The sequence below is a fragment of the Dermacentor albipictus genome, chromosome 9 (assembly GCF_038994185.2).
Source record: "Dermacentor albipictus isolate Rhodes 1998 colony chromosome 9, USDA_Dalb.pri_finalv2, whole genome shotgun sequence".
NCBI classification, from domain to species: Eukaryota; Metazoa; Arthropoda; class Arachnida; order Ixodida; family Ixodidae; genus Dermacentor; species Dermacentor albipictus.
The window spans coordinates 40648820-40664498 of NC_091829.1; the positions used below are offsets into that span (position 1 = coordinate 40648820).

A 15679-nucleotide genomic window follows, 5' to 3' on the forward strand; every position below is an offset into this window, starting at 1 on the left:
TATTGATGCGGTCACAATACTCGGCTCCTTCTGCATCAAGTGCACATGAATAGTGAGCATCAGCATTGACGGTGCTTTCCTTCGAGAAGCCAGCATGTTCCGAACACCTCATGATCAAAGTGGGTTCCTCTTGCTTCCATGCGTACATAATAAGACATGTGGGCCCGAGAAGGTCGATGGAGAACTCCTTGGCGTTGTTGTAGCAAAGGAACATGTGCTTGAGCAGATGGTGGCGGTAAATCTTGCTCGTGTGGTGAGTGACGCCTTGGTACATTGGCTGCAAGATCAACATGGTGTTCAGAGGAAGAAATACCATTCTGATAGCTTTCAGGTGTAGGATGTCACCATGCGCCGGGCAATTATCAACGACGAAGAGTATATTCGTGCCTCTTGCCATAAACTTGCGGTCAAGGTGCCGAACGTAATAATCCTCAGATATTGTGCCTGTGACTCAGGCTTTCTTGTTGTGCCGGTTGATAAGCTCATCCCTTGGTGGCAGCAGTGCATTTTTAAAGCCACAAGGCCTCCCACTCTTTCCAACTACGAGTAGTGGCAGCTTGTGTTTACCGCACATGTTTGAGCCGAACAGAACGGTAATTCTTTCCTTGCCCTGCTTTTGACCCTTGACTGCGGTGTCCTTAACTGCGAACGTTTTTGTGGGCAGCATCTTGTAAAAAAGGGCTGCCTCTTCAATGTTGTACACATTGTCTGCACCGTACTCGCTAAGCAACAGAGCCAACATGTGTTTCTTCCAGCCATCGACGACGCTCTTGTTTGCGCTGCCGCTCTCGCCACAGACGGCTACGAAGGTCAAATTATTGCACTCTTTGAAACAGCTGAACCATCCATCGCTACACTTGAACTCCTTGTGCCCAGGTTGTAGAGCCAAGTCGTTGGCCTTCTCCTGCAGTATCATTCCATTGACGGGAAGGTGGGCTGCGTTTGCTTTCTGCAGCCAGCGAAGTAAAGTTGATTCCCCATCTTGGTACGTGGGCGCCTGTACTCACAACCGCTTCGTCTTGCTGTAGGCCTGCAGTACCTTTGACTTGTTCTTCAATATTGTGGACAACGTCAAGAGGGGCACGCTGTACCTTTTAGCCAACTCTGTCTTGTAACACATGTTCCTACCCGCTTCTTGGATCAAGCAGAACTTCTGCTGCAGCGTTAGTCTTATACTTTGGCACCTTTGCACGCTGGCACTTCTGCACAGTTCACAAAAAAGGAGAATACCACACTAGCTGCAACACCCCTAACCACCGCACACAAAGAAACGGCGCAGACCGCCGTTGCGTGCACACACGTCACCGCAGGCACGGAGAGAGAATGGGCCAGTGGCAGCGGCACAGAACACGCACTGACACTGCGACTGCTGCGATTGCGAGGAGCATGTACAGCTGGACACAAGAGCATGGGACAAAAACCGGCATGGCTGCTGCGTTGCAGTGAAGCACATAACATTGCAGTATATACATATATTTTGTGCACATTCATATGGATCTATTTCTGGGCTTTATTATCCAACCACTTAATGTGCATTGAGCCTGTTATTGTAAGGTGTAAACTCCAGTCAAGCCTGCCACTGGTTTTTTTCCCTCATGTTTTCTATGTTACCACCACCAGCTTGACCTGTGAATCACGTTGGCAGCTAGTTTGTGTGTTGAAATTTTTAGTCTGCAGTGTGTACGTAACATATGAAGCATGTATCTAGTCTGAAGTGCAATAAATATTTAAAATGGAGTACTTTGTGGTTGTATCGGCAATTTTTTTGCCCCTGCATTTACTGCAGTCCTTAATGCCTACAGCACAGTTCTCTAGAACCTCTGTAAATTGCAAGCACGTTACCCATCAACATAGCTCCTGTAGAGATTTGCCTGTAGAGTCTCCAGAGCAACTGCATAGAAATCTTCTGCAGAAATTTGTCTTTAGGGTCTGTAAAGCAACTCCATAGTAAGGTTCTAAAGACATTTGTATTTAAGGTATCAAAAACAACTGCATAAAATGCTCTACAGAAATTTGTCTTCAGCTTCATTAAAGGAACACCATAGAAATGTTCTTTAGAAATTTGTCTTTATGATCTTAAAAGCAACAACATAGAAATGTTCTATCGAAGTTTGCCTTGTCGATCATAAAAGCACATTCGTTCAGCAATTCTATACAAATGTGTCCTTGGAGTTCCTGTAAGAACGGAGTGGCCAGGTAACTTTTGGACACCAGGCCGCCTAAGCTTTTGACGGAGACTGTGCCATTGACCATCTGCATCTTTTATTTCGCACGCATTTTTTTTAATGCATGGCCTTTCAATCAATGCAGTGCACTACCTCAGCCTGTCTAATTTGGAGAACAGCCATTACAGACATGATGTATGAAGTATAGCTGCTCAACTCCAATGTAATACATGATTATTAGTGCAACTTAGGTATAATAAATACTTAAAAAATAAATGATATTGAAATTGCCTGTGAAATTTCACTTAAATGTCAGGACAACTGCAAAATTCAGCCTACTCACCTGGTGTACCCACCTAAGTTTTCCGCTTAATTCAAGGGCAAAATAGTCATGTCTTATAGCACTATGACGGAAGAGGCAACTTGTAGCTTAGTGGAACCTTATTAAAGGCTAAGTTGCCATTGTGCTACTCTCTCCCAACAAACTTCATTCAGTTTTGTTTACAGATGGTAGCAACAACTATTAATGGCCTTCAGTGGGCACTGGCGTGCTCATGACAAAACCACCGTACCAATATGGGACATAAGTGATTCTAATAAAGGAATATTTCTAGCAAAACTTCACATTCCTTTCCAATATTTCTTCAAGTGTTCAAACCCTTTAAAAGAAGGGTTGAAGAACATTCTCACACAATTATGGAAGAATTGCCCAAATAATTAAATCAAGGCGGCGTGACCTGGCTCTGCAACAGAGGGAGTCAGGAATTGAACTACTGAAGTCTCTAGCAATTGTGTATTTGCTGCCAAGGAAAATGCCTTGGAAAACATGGGCATAACGCAGGAAAGCATCTGAAGTTGAAATGTTTTCCTCTTTTTACATGACAAGCAGAATTCATGCTGTGGTGAATGCTCATCTTGGCCGAGTTTTAAGTATAGCGCAGATTTATGGCAGAACACGCAATTTCCTTGCACATCCAACTATTGCATAACCAAGGCTTTGGTCTATTTCACCATACGAATAGAATGGCAATTAATATGACCACCTGCTGTGCTAATCCATACAACTTATAGAGTTACATAATGGTGATTTTTATAGCTGTGGGTGCTATTGATGCTTACCTTTGCCGCCCCGAACATTAGTAGCCGATGCAGTGCATCTAGAATTTACTATGCAACAATTTTCTAGATTAGCAAAATAAGCCCAACCTTGTGGAAACACAAGCACAGGGCCTCAATCTTCTGAAACAAAGCAAAAATCATGCGAAGAAAAGGCTGTTTATTGAAACACCACAAAAAAGTACAAGATTTTATATACAATGGCAAGAGGTGTTCATTACAAAGGTATCACATGGTTTTATCACAGATAATGCTGTTTACTCAAACACCACATGAAAAGGAACTGATGACTAGGTATTCACATGTTATTTACATATTAAGTAGCTAAGTGCAGTTCATGACTCAGTCTACTTCCTCCACAGTGGGCCCAGCTTGGTGAGGTGTTGACCCATGCTTTGGTCCCTGTGGTTGGTGCAGTTTGCTCATGATGGGCATGCAGACCTGTTGAAGCTCCTTGAGGCGATGCTCGTACTCTTCCTTTTCAGCCAAGCTGTTGCTGTCTATCCACGAAATGGTTTCGCAACACTTGGACAGCACCGAGTCCTTTTCCGAGGATGAAAGCTTGTCTCCGGCTTCTTCTGCGGCCTGCTTGACGCCATAGACATACGACTCTAGGGAGTTCCTGGCAGCCACCCTCTCGCGCTGAGCGTCGTCTTCCTGCTTGAACTTTTCGGCCTCGGCAAGCATGCGCTCGATATCCTCCTTGGAGAGTCGACCCTTGTCGTTGGTGATGCGGATGCTCTCCTGCTTGCCAGTGCTCTTGTCTCGGGCCGAGACCTGCAGGATGCCGTTGGCGTCCATGTCGAAAGTGACTTCTATCTGTGGAACTCCTCTAGGTGCTGGTGGAATGCCGTTCAGGTTGAAAGTTCCCAACAGATGGTTGTCTTTCGTGAGGGCACGTTCACCTTCGTAAACCTGGATGGTGACCGCAGGTTGGTTGTCCGAGTAGGTGGTGAACGTCTGGGACGTCTTGCAGGGAATGCGCGAGTTGCGCTCCACGATGCGGGTCATGACCCCGCCTGCCGTCTCGATTCCCAACGACAGCGGCGCCACGTCAACCAGCAGCACGTCGCGGATGGTGTCGCTCGAGTCGCCGCTCAGCACGGCTGCCTGCACCGCGGCACCGTACGCCACTGCTTCGTCCGGGTTGATGCCCATGGAGAGTTCCTTGCCGTTGAAGAAGTCCTTGAGCAGCTTCTGAACCTTGGGGATTCGAGTAGAACCGCCCACGAGCACGACGTCGTGAATCTGCGACTTGTCCATCTTGGCGTCGCGAAGCGCTCGCTCCACGGGTTCGAGTGTGCTGCGGAACAGGTCCATGCAGAGCTCCTCGAACCTGGCGCGGGTGATCTTGCTGTAGAAGTCGATGCCTTCGAAGAGCGCGTCGATCTCGATGCTGGCTTCGGCAGAGCTCGACAGCGTCCTCTTGGCGCGCTCGCAGGCGGTGCGCAGTCTTCGAAGAGCTCGAGGGTTCACCCTGAGATCCTTGCGGTGCTTCCGCTTGAATTCCTGCACGAAGTGCTCCACCATCCGGTTGTCGAAATCTTCGCCTCCCAGGTGCGTGTCGCCTGCCGTGGAGCGCACTTCGAACATGGAGCCCTCGTCGATGGTCAGCACGGAAACGTCGAAGGTGCCGCCACCCAGATCGAAGATGAGGACGTTCTTCTCGCCACGCAAGTTCTTATCGAGGCCATAGGCCAGCGCTGCTGCCGTGGGTTCGTTGATGATACGCAGCACGTTGAGACCAGCGATAGCGCCAGCATCTTTCGTGGCCTGCCTCTGGGAATCATTGAAGTAAGCTGGCACTGTGATGACGGCGTCGCTCACCTTTTTTCCCAGATACGCCTCGGCAGTCTCTTTCATCTTGGTCAAAACCATAGCGCTGATCTCCTCCGGGTTGAAACGCTTGCGCTCGCCTTTGAACTCGACGCTGATCTTCGGCTTGCCTCCGTCGTTCTCCACCTTGAAGGGCCAGTGCCGAATATCGTCTTGGATCTTGGGGTCGTCGTATCGGCGCCCGATCAGCCTCTTGGCATCGAACACCGTGTTCTCGGGGTTCATGGCCGCCTGTGCCTTGGCTGCATCGCCGATCAGCCGCTCCGTGTCCGTGAAGGCTACGTAGCTCGGCGTCGTGCGATTGCCCTGATCGTTGGCGATGATCTCGACGCGACCGTGTTGGAAGACGCCCACGCAGGAATACGTGGTGCCCAGGTCGATGCCGATGGCTGGGACGTCTGATTGCATGCGGCTAGGCATGATGTGTGTTTTTGTGTCAGTTGCGTTCTGTTTCAGAACTATTTCTCTCGTGTGATCAAGTCACAAGTCTGGCGAGAGCATCGTCGGCGCGCGATTTATACGGTTCGCGCGCTTTTCTACGAACGCCGAGAAGCTTCGCGAACCACTTCAACCAATGGGAGCAAAGCACAGCGGTGACGTCATACCAGTCGTTCTGCGATTGGTCCACTGCACGTAGAAGCCTCGAGAAAACTCTCGCGTCGTCTGCTGCTGCTTACGGAAAAAAAAAAAAAGAATAACGAGTTATTTGCCATTGCGAAAAAGAGAACGGGTTTAACGGCTCAGCAGAACCTGACAGAACTTTTTTAGCTGTTTCATGTACAAATTTGGAATCGGGGAATATTTACTGAGACGAATGATCCGCGATACAAGAACGTGTAGCAGACGACAGGAGCCTAGGCACCTAGGCGAATAACAAACACACGTGAATACGGCTAGTTGCCTTGAGGTTCGGTCATTAATGCTGCCGAGAATGTGCGTGGATGACAAGTTTTCAGCGTGTTTTCTGCCAAGCAGTTCAAAGCTACGTATGTACATTTGAATTCCTAGCTTGCCGAAACGATCGGGATGATGCGAGAATATTCGAGAACCTACGCGATCGTTTAGAGGGGGCAGAGAGGCTACAGTGGCTAGACAGTAGAGAGGCCGTAAATGAGGCGATGACGACAAGTGACGTACTTATTCTCCTCTCTGCCATTCTCGAACTTTCGCGCTCTTTCCGTTGCGAAGCCACCGCGCGTGTAAATCGCGGCGTCGTCTGCTCGCCGTCAGATTGAGTTGTACGATCACAATCGAGTTGACGTACGATCGAGCTGTGAACTTGCGTTCGCGTTGCTTGTGCCAGTTCTTGCTTGGAATCTACTGAATTTCTACGACCTTGCCGCTGCAAAGCACTACATCATGGTGCGCCTGATGCTGTACCCGCTCTTCAGCGATGTGAACGACCTGTTCTCTCCGAGGCTCGAGGCTCTGGACCAGCCAACTGACGCAATGCGGTCCGCGGTGTGTAAGGCGGACAAGAAAACAAAGCACACGACTTCGGATCGTAGTTCCAGCTGCCTGCGTTTCCGTGGCGCCGCGCACCCCGGCAGTCCTCGGAAGCGTGCTCAGAGCATCGGTGAAGAAGACACGAGAAGCGATTCACCGGACGACTCCAATTAAGTTCGTTTTGAACTCCAATGTTCGCGGCTACAAGCCTGAGGAAATCGCCATCAAAGCGGTCGACGACTCCATCGAGGTGAGCGCGAAGCACGAGGAAGAGAACGAGGACAGTTCTAGCTACGTGAAGCGCGACTTCACCCGGCGGTTCACCCTCCCCGAAGGTGTCAAAGCCGAGACGGTCACCTGCACACTGTTGTCGTCCGGTGTGCTGGCCATCGAAGCGCCCAAGCCGGAGCCTCCCAGGAAGAAGCCCAGGACAATTCCCATCGTAGTTGAGTCGTCGAAGCCGGTCGCGGCGGTGGCGGACCAGACTAATAAGGAGACAGAAAAACGCGAAGAATAAGGATCCACCGAAGCTGCGCAGGCGTTGTGAAGAGCACATTCCTGCATTTTTGCGCATTTCGCAACTTCACCATCAGGCATATATTGCAAAGCAAAATAAACATATATTTTATACGAAAGCGATACTGGCATTGTTATTTTTGCCCCAAACCGTTGTTGCTGAGCCGTACTCGGGAAGCCATCTGGCGACCCTCGAGCAGGCCCGGCGCGCCGCAATAGCCAGGCCCCTGGAAGACGGGACCAATTGCACAATCTTTATTTCAATAAAGTTGTTTCTCTCTCTGGCGGACTGACTCAGAAGCCTTACTAGCTAGCAAGGCCCTCAACTGCAATAATATGTGACTGCAGAATCTGAATATATATATATATATATATATATATATATATATATATATATGCATACACACACAAAGTCCATAGTAATGAGCACGATTTTATTATAACGTGACTATCCATGGCAGCGCAGTAAAACCGGTTGGGAAATGTGGCGGGAGTTCTGTCCTACACATGTCCACATTTGCGGTACATGGGATAGTGATAGAGAATCTGCAAATGCGCAAGGTCTGCACGAAGCTTGTGCCAAAAGTGTTGAACGTCTCGTCGAATGCATGGGCGAATGCACAAGAGAATTCGCGTTCTGCTGAGGTGCAGCTGGAGACAGGAGGAAGCAGCAACAGTTCATGCCGTTCACTGTTACGTGTCTGTCTCGTAGACTTGGATCCGTAACTTGTAGTAAGCGCTTATCAGCTAGGTTCTTTGTTTACATAATTGGTTATTGCCAGAACAGGTAATTTGATGTCCTTAGCCTCACCGTCGCTACTTCGTCTTGGAGGAGCATTCTCGCAGCTGCAATAAGTTTGTTGGCATGCCCTGTTTTACTCTAAATATGCTTGACAAACCGACGAGGTTAAGACAAATTTCCAGTATCACGTTTCTTTAAGGAGGGAAGGAAATAGTGGAGAAGGAAAGGCAGGGACCAATGACGTCGCGCTATTCTAGTGTAGACGCAAGCGGTATATATGTAACGGTAAATTCCTCTTTGGCGTTACATGATTACCCTTGCACGGGCGCAGTACGTCGGACAGGCTTTCTCGCGCTTGTGGTGCTGAGTCAGTCATGCCGGATTATATCTTTCTCGCGCATTACGGAGCTCTACCTTCCAAATAACATCACTGGGCCGGCTCTCCTGGAGCAGTATCTTCACATCAGCGGCGAGAGTGACGGAATCGAAAGCGTACGATATCAACCGTACTAAACGAACTATCAAAACCTGAGCTCGACGGGTCAGATAAGGCGCAGAGTGTACATAGACGGGTTCTCACAACTTGGCTTTGCAGCGTAACGCAGATGAATCGCCCCTGATAGAAAATGTTATATTCATATATTTCAAGTGTGGCCCAATGGTGATTCTTTTGAACTTCACTTTGATGTTAAATATCGCTCTTTACCCTGCCTGTTTCTCACGTTAACAGGTAGACAGAAAACCAAACTTAATTTCTCTGATCAATAAGCAAATGTGTGTTATATAGAGGCATTACGTTTACACATTTACACTAGCAGCTGTGCATATTTGTACAGATAACTGTGACACTGCTACTTTTTTCCTGATATGATATTTACATGCATGAATTCTCACAGTCATGAACAGCTTCACCCCATGTTCTTTGTTTTTCCTTACAAGATTTAAATAAGAAGCAGCTTGTTGCTGTTAAGAGGTGACATGTCATGTGCAGATTGTGCAGATTTGAGGCACATGCAACTGGTCTGCCACGCTCTTGGACAATGGCTAGTTTTCATTCTTGCTAAAATTAAACCGGAAATGATAAGGTCAAATATTCTTGCATAACATTAAGCTCAAATCCAGGTGACGCTATATTTCAAGTGTATAGTGATATTGTTGCCACCTCTTTTTGAGAAAATTGAAACTTTGTGTGAGCTGTACCACTCAGTCATTACTGTTGAAGAATGTATAAGTGCAGTTTAAATACATGCCAGTGATGTGGTAATCCAGAGTGAAAATTGAAGACAAGGAAGTGCCATGTCATGTTAAGACTGTCTCTATGTATTTAGGCAAGTGAAGGAGGCTTTATCTAGACAAACTAGAAAAATGGGCCATTACTACACGTACATGGTGATCAAGCAACTAATTTTCCTTACTGTAAGAGATGGGTTGATAATAGCATCCGACTTTAACAGTCGTGTTGCTATGATAACCCGTGTGTGTATAAATATGTGTCGACAAATAAACTGAAATAAACACTTCACAATTGGTGTGGTGTGTGTTCTGACCCATGTCAATATCATTTTCGTGTGAAACTTAGCATTTCTTCTTTTTCTTTTTTTTTTCAATACTAGCATTTTCAAAGTTTGATGACATGTACAGCACTAAGGTGCTACTGAGTTTAGTGAAATAAATTGTATAAAGAGACACACTTGTCACACACAGACCTCCGTACAACTACTACACCTTATCCTGAGAACCCAACCAATGTCATATTTTTTGTAGAGAGCTTTCACAACATTTAGACTACGTACAAATTGAAGATGGCACTGAGGGTACTGCCACGGTACTAGGATGGTAATGAGCCACTTTCAGTGGACATAAAAAGGAAGCACTGCTGCATTGCAATGTCATGACACACAGATAATTTTGTTGTCAGTGTTGCAATGCAAAGTAGTTTACCAAATGCATCCATCAGAGCAATCATGTAAAAACAAAAGTGCTTTGTACTTGTTTATTGTTAATTGATATCCATGAGTGGAACTGATACATCTAACTTGCAGACCACTGCATGCCTGTTCACTGACACTGCCTGTAAGTGGGACTTATGGGTTAGCTTAACTTACTAAAAACGAACCATGCTCACAAACTCATTTGAAGTTGTACAGTTGAGTGCGGACTTGCAGATATGCGTGAACTTGTGTGCTTCATCACTGTCTACAGGACTGCTTGTTCCCCTATAATGCAGCTATTGATCATGTTTTGCCTCCTTTACATTGGTGTGAGTAGGTTGTCTTCGGAAACTGGCTCACAAATAACAATAAAAGAAGGACTTTTCCCATGAGATGAGCAGCATATGGCCACATCTAGCAAAGGACCTAGTAACCTCTGCCCTGGTGAGTCGTTTGAGCAGCCGAAGAGAAAAAAGGGAACTAAGGATGTTGATCTTAGTCGCAACCATGTGAAGGGAACAGACAAAGTCTACATCATCTGTAGGCTTTTCTAGGTTGTGACTAATAAAAATTGAGTGCCTCGGCTCCTCTTCTTCTCGTTCACTCCATTATTGACTCTGGCAGCGTTGTTGCATTCAGGTAACATGTGAAGGTTATTGGCCAGTTGCCTGCAATGAAATTTACACATGTAATTCCTGTATTTTTAAGGATGAATCCCTTCTACTGCCATGGCCATGAATATCACTGATCACACTTCAATGGCTAGTTTTGTTTATGCACAAATACCCAAGAAAATTGACTTAAGGATAGGCAGCGTGGTGGCCAAATGGTAAAGCATCCCACTCGTAATGCAGAGAATGAGTGTGAGGCTCCTACCTAGAGCAAGGCATCTCTTAGCCGACCTTCATTTCCTTTTTGCTTATTAATTCTATATATTATTAAAAATCTCATTTAATTTATCCTACATTTCCCTTAGCTTTATCTTCTCTAGGCTTCATATCATAATGTAGCAGTTGGTTGCAATTGCTCAATCAGCACATTTGCAATCAAGGGAACGCGCATCGGTCATTGTGCAGCATCACAGCAAATCTGTGTGAGTGTAATGGCACATATAAAACAACTACTGCAGGAATGGCTTACTCTTTGTGTCTTGGAGTGGTCTGAAGTTTAAATGGTCTTTTAAATGTAATGCATACTCACATTTCTAACAGCACAGTCAGATCTGTGGACTGTTCACCACTGTTTGATGGAACAGCTTTGCTAGGTCGATTGAGTGACTGCTTACCAATGTGGTCACCGACGCATTCCATAATTGTGAGATATGGCGTTCATGTATGAATGGTTGCATCTGGAAAGTGAACATAGCTGATTCTGGTTATGATTGTTGCTTCATGCATCATAAGATTGATCTCCAAAGTGTTCATGTATGTATATTTGTGCTGTCTTACTCATTAAACTTCTGTTGAGTACGGTGTCCCAGCTTCTTTTCGTTCACTTGTGCACCTGCTCTTCGACACTGGTTCTTTTATTACAGCTTGCTAAGAATTCATTGTACAGATGTTTCACATGTGTTTCATTGCACGTTTGAGCCTTCCATCTAATGAAGCACAGAAATTATTCAAAGCCAGAAATTAGACTAAGCAAGTTAAAACATAAATACCTAATGATACAGCTAGAGTTACCCTTTATCCATAAATCCTGAACTATACTTGTATACTAGATCTGTGTCAGTATTGCTAAAGGCAAGTCGTACAACATGCTGACCCTTCCCTTTGCTTACCGAAAACAAGCCACTCATCCACCCTCTTGAAGTTGTGCAGTTGAATTTAGGTGCTTATGTGGCTTTATTGGGTTCCATACGTTCATTTCATTATGATATACACACTGACAGTGAAGCTAGCATGTGTAGTGAATGAAGGCCTTTCTTTTTTCAGAATAGGTTGCAGTTGCTGCAGAGGAATTTTTTTTTTCGTTGCAGGTGAATACACCCAATGGAAACTATGTACACATTGCATGTTTGAAATTGGTAAAAATATCATGCTCTAAAGAAATTTCTTAGTGGGTTTTTTATGGTAAAACATTCAGAATTGAAGGCTTATACATGTAAAATTATTCGTTATGAGTGTAGGTGTTCACTGCAAGATTTCACATAATTTCTCAGGCCCTACAGCGTCAACTTGCTGCAGAGCCAGTTCTGTGCCTTGAGCTATGTACAGGCTGTATGTTTTACCTCTGTACAGACTGAACTGATATTCTTAATTACTTTTATTTGTGTTGAAGTTGTGTTACATAATGTGCAAACTGATTTCTCACTGCAGTGACAATCTGGTCAGTGCACTCGAGCAATACGTGACATAAAAGTAACAGTGGTATGGGGCAGGGTGGCGTACCACTCCTTTCCACACATACACTTCCATAAGCTTTAACCGATCAATGTGCAGCAAGCATGTTCAAGCAAGGCATCTGGTTATCTTGAGTGAAATCAAGCATTCTTCCCCAAGTAGATATTCTAACAAAAGTGTCAAAAGCACTTTATGCATGTCAGGAAGGTAAACTTGCCACAAATCTCCCTAGGATTTTAAGCCACTCAAATATTACCTTCTCAGAACTTGCCATAGAACAAAACTGGCAAAGTTGTATGCAAGAGTGTGTGGAGTTTACCACGTCTTGCTCATTGTCTTATTCATTACAATTTCCCTCACTCGCTGCACAGACGCCACGAACTGAAGCATCACTCGCGAGAGCATAAGATCTGTTTGTGTATACAGTACATTCATTTCATGCTGTATGTACATCACAGTGGCTCAGTTCTGCTGCTGAATTGGAGGTCGCAGGCTAACTTCCCAGCTGCTGCAGCCACGTTCCAATGGGGGCAGAGTGCAAGAACCTTTATGTACGTAGATGTAGATGCGCGGTACAGAACCACATGTAGCCAAAGTTCATCCCTAGCCCCCTCGCTACGGCGTCTCTCGTAGTGTGCGTGATCATCTGGTTCTGTAAAGAAACACTGAGAAGAAACATCACTTCAGCTGCATTAGTAAAGTACCTTTCTACAGTATCAAAAAGCCAGTTACTGTAACATGGGTTTCATAAGCCAGGAAAGATTAAAATACGAGTGATAGGTGACGACACTTCCTTGAAGTTCGCGCACCAGCTCGCTGTGACGTCGTGTATGTCGGGGTACCCGCTCGGACGCGGTTAATCCTTTTATTTGTAAAGGTAAACTACATCGTACTCTAAAAGGAGCCAAAGATGAACCTGGCAAACTTCTAGAGCTTCTACTGAGCCACATTAGCGCAAATATGAGAAAATATGTTGAAATACGTTACACCGCACTGATTTACTGCCGTGGAGATTTCATAGTGAAATAAATTAAAGACAACAGCACTTCGACTTTCATTGTATTTTCTAATAATTGCCAACAAATATTAACAATATTAAAGAAAATCTAGTTCCGAAACGATACTTTATCAGTCTAAACTGATTTAGTATTTCACCTTAGCCTCCTAATCCCATTATTTAGTTAAATTTTTTATTTTATACTGTTTGCCGTACTTCCTATCTCACAAAACTTAAATCTAAATGAGTGATGCTCTGAATGTTGACCACATGTTTTATTGCAGCATGAAAAGCACACTTTATGTTCATGAAAGCCATGACGGTGGGTAATTGCAACATTGCAAGTTCATTAGAACTCAATATTTCGAAGTTGCTCGCGCAAGAACAAATGTGTGCGCTCTCATTGCCTAGCCCTTGCTTCGATTAATCACTCCTATTAATCGCTGCATGGTCCGCTTATTGAAATAGAGGTGCAGACACTCTTACCATAATGTGAGCAAGCATTCTTTCCTTTGGTTTTCTTTGGCGATTCAGTGCTTTCAAGCCTGTTCAATAAGAAATGAAAAGCAGGAAGGGACACATGAGTTAAGATGTTAGAACAGTTAAATTAATCGCTTGGTTGAGCATCACTTGAATAACATTTTGTGTCAAGCAATAAATTACAAACAACTAAGGAATGTGTGTGAGGAGTGGTGGCGTGGGCAAATATTGGGGGAAAGGTATGCCGCTTAATTCCAGGGGAGGGAGTCAGGCCCCCACGTGGGTACGTGCCTGCATCAGTTACTCTTTAGTGTGAGTGGAAGTGGGCTCTGATAGCGATAATGAAACCTCACTGCCACAATTCAACCCATTTATTTGTGTAAAGGAGCTTTAAGCTTGTCTTGCATCACTTTAGTGACTCTGCCAGGATGCTTCCAAATGACCAGCTGAATATGGCCACAAGTTTCACTCCAAATTGGAAAGTTCTTTCTAGCCACTTCATAAGACAATGCGTTAATCCAGAGGATGAAGAGCAAGTCTTTATGAATGTGCATCCTCCTTATAGAGTCATGCGGAAAATTAAAGTGATTACTGAAAAAAATGATCTTTAAAAAGGTGTGCAGCTTTAATCATCATCAACCTATATTTATGTCCATTGCAAAGGCCTCGCCCTGTGATCTCCAACTACCCGTATTGTGCTAGTTCATTCCAGCTTGTACCAGCAAATGTCATAATTTTATCACCCCACCTAGTTTTCTGCTATCTTTGACTGCGCTTCCCTTCCCTTGGCACCCATTCTGTAACTGTAATGGTGCATCGTTTACCCACCCTACGCATTACATGACCTGTGCACTGCATTTTTTTCTCTTAGTCAACCAGAATATTGACTATCCCTGTTTCCTCTCTGCACCACACTGCTTTCTTCCTGTCTCTTAACATTATGCCTAGCATTTTTTATTCCATCGCTCTTTGTGCAGTCCTTAACTTGTTTTCGAGCTTCTTTATTAACCTCCAAGTTTCTGCCCGATACGTTAGAACTGGTAGGACGCATTGATTGTACACTTTTCAGTGACAGTGTTAAGCTCCCAGTCAATATATACTGCAACTCATTTTTATTCTTCTGTAAATTTCATTCTCATGATCAAGGTCGTCTGTGGAGTGAGTGACCGAGGCAAACATACTCCTTCACAGACGTTACAGGCTGACTGGCAATCCTGAATTCTTGTTCCCTTGCCAGGCTATTGAACATTATGCTTGTCTTCTGCATATTAATCTTCATCCCCACTCACTTTCTCGGTTAAGCTCCTCAATCGGGTGTTGTAATTCGTCCCCAGTGTTGATGAACAAACAGGACAATGTCACCAGCAAAACAAAGGTTGACGAGATATTCATTCCTGACCCCCACTCCTAAGCTTTCCCAGTCTAATAGCTTGAATACTTCTTTAAAACATCCAGTAAATAGCACTGGATTATATGGACATGTGCATATTTTTGAAGCGAAGCTTTCATGAAGCAGTGAACTTCATGCTATGAAGATAAATGTGAAATTCCCTTCATCATCATCCTAACCAACGTGTAAGCTCACGTAACATTTTTCTACCACAGTGTGCCCCCTTGTAGATGCCACTTTGAATCCAACCCCCTGCCGCTTCTTTGCTGCACACACTTCCTGATCTACCATTTTTGCTCATGGTCATTCACCACTCTGCGCCACAGAAACAGGCTTTTCTTCCACTACTTAAGTTTGCTTAACTTGCTGTCATCAGCAAAACCTGAGCCTTGTTGAGGCCTTAAAATTTTCACTCCAATCACCGGCATGTGAAGTTGGCCAAAGTTATGTAAACAATTATAGGCAGTTAACTGGTGCCTACCTATTAGAAGATACGAATTACACTCAGTGTACGTAACATTGCAATATATCTCACGTATTGTGTATACTATTAAGAGTAATTCTTAAGTAGTTTAGTAGGTAGGGTAACCTCTTATTGGGTTATTACTAACGGTGAATGCTGCATACTTACCTTGAATTAACCTACACTGCGAAACATTGCCGTTTACGTATTGCAGAAATTCAGCATTTCATAACACAGAATAGTATTGCACAGGTG

At 44.8% G+C, this 15679-nt stretch overlaps 2 protein-coding genes across 2 annotated transcripts; both read right to left on the reverse strand.

Annotated features, from left to right (window-relative positions):
* Positions 1–451: 451 nt before the first annotated feature.
* LOC139049825 (tigger transposable element-derived protein 4-like) lies at positions 452–916 on the reverse strand. Its single transcript, XM_070525643.1, has one exon. It carries the CDS (start codon positions 914–916, stop codon positions 452–454), a length of 465 nt encoding a protein of 154 aa, XP_070381744.1.
* A 2508-nt stretch (positions 917–3424) lies between these two features.
* LOC139049662 (heat shock protein 68-like) lies at positions 3425–5751 on the reverse strand. The gene has a single exon (XM_070525354.1). It carries the CDS (start codon positions 5535–5537, stop codon positions 3624–3626), a length of 1914 nt encoding a protein of 637 aa, XP_070381455.1. The 5' UTR covers positions 5538–5751; the 3' UTR covers positions 3425–3623.
* Positions 5752–15679: the final 9928 nt, after the last annotated feature.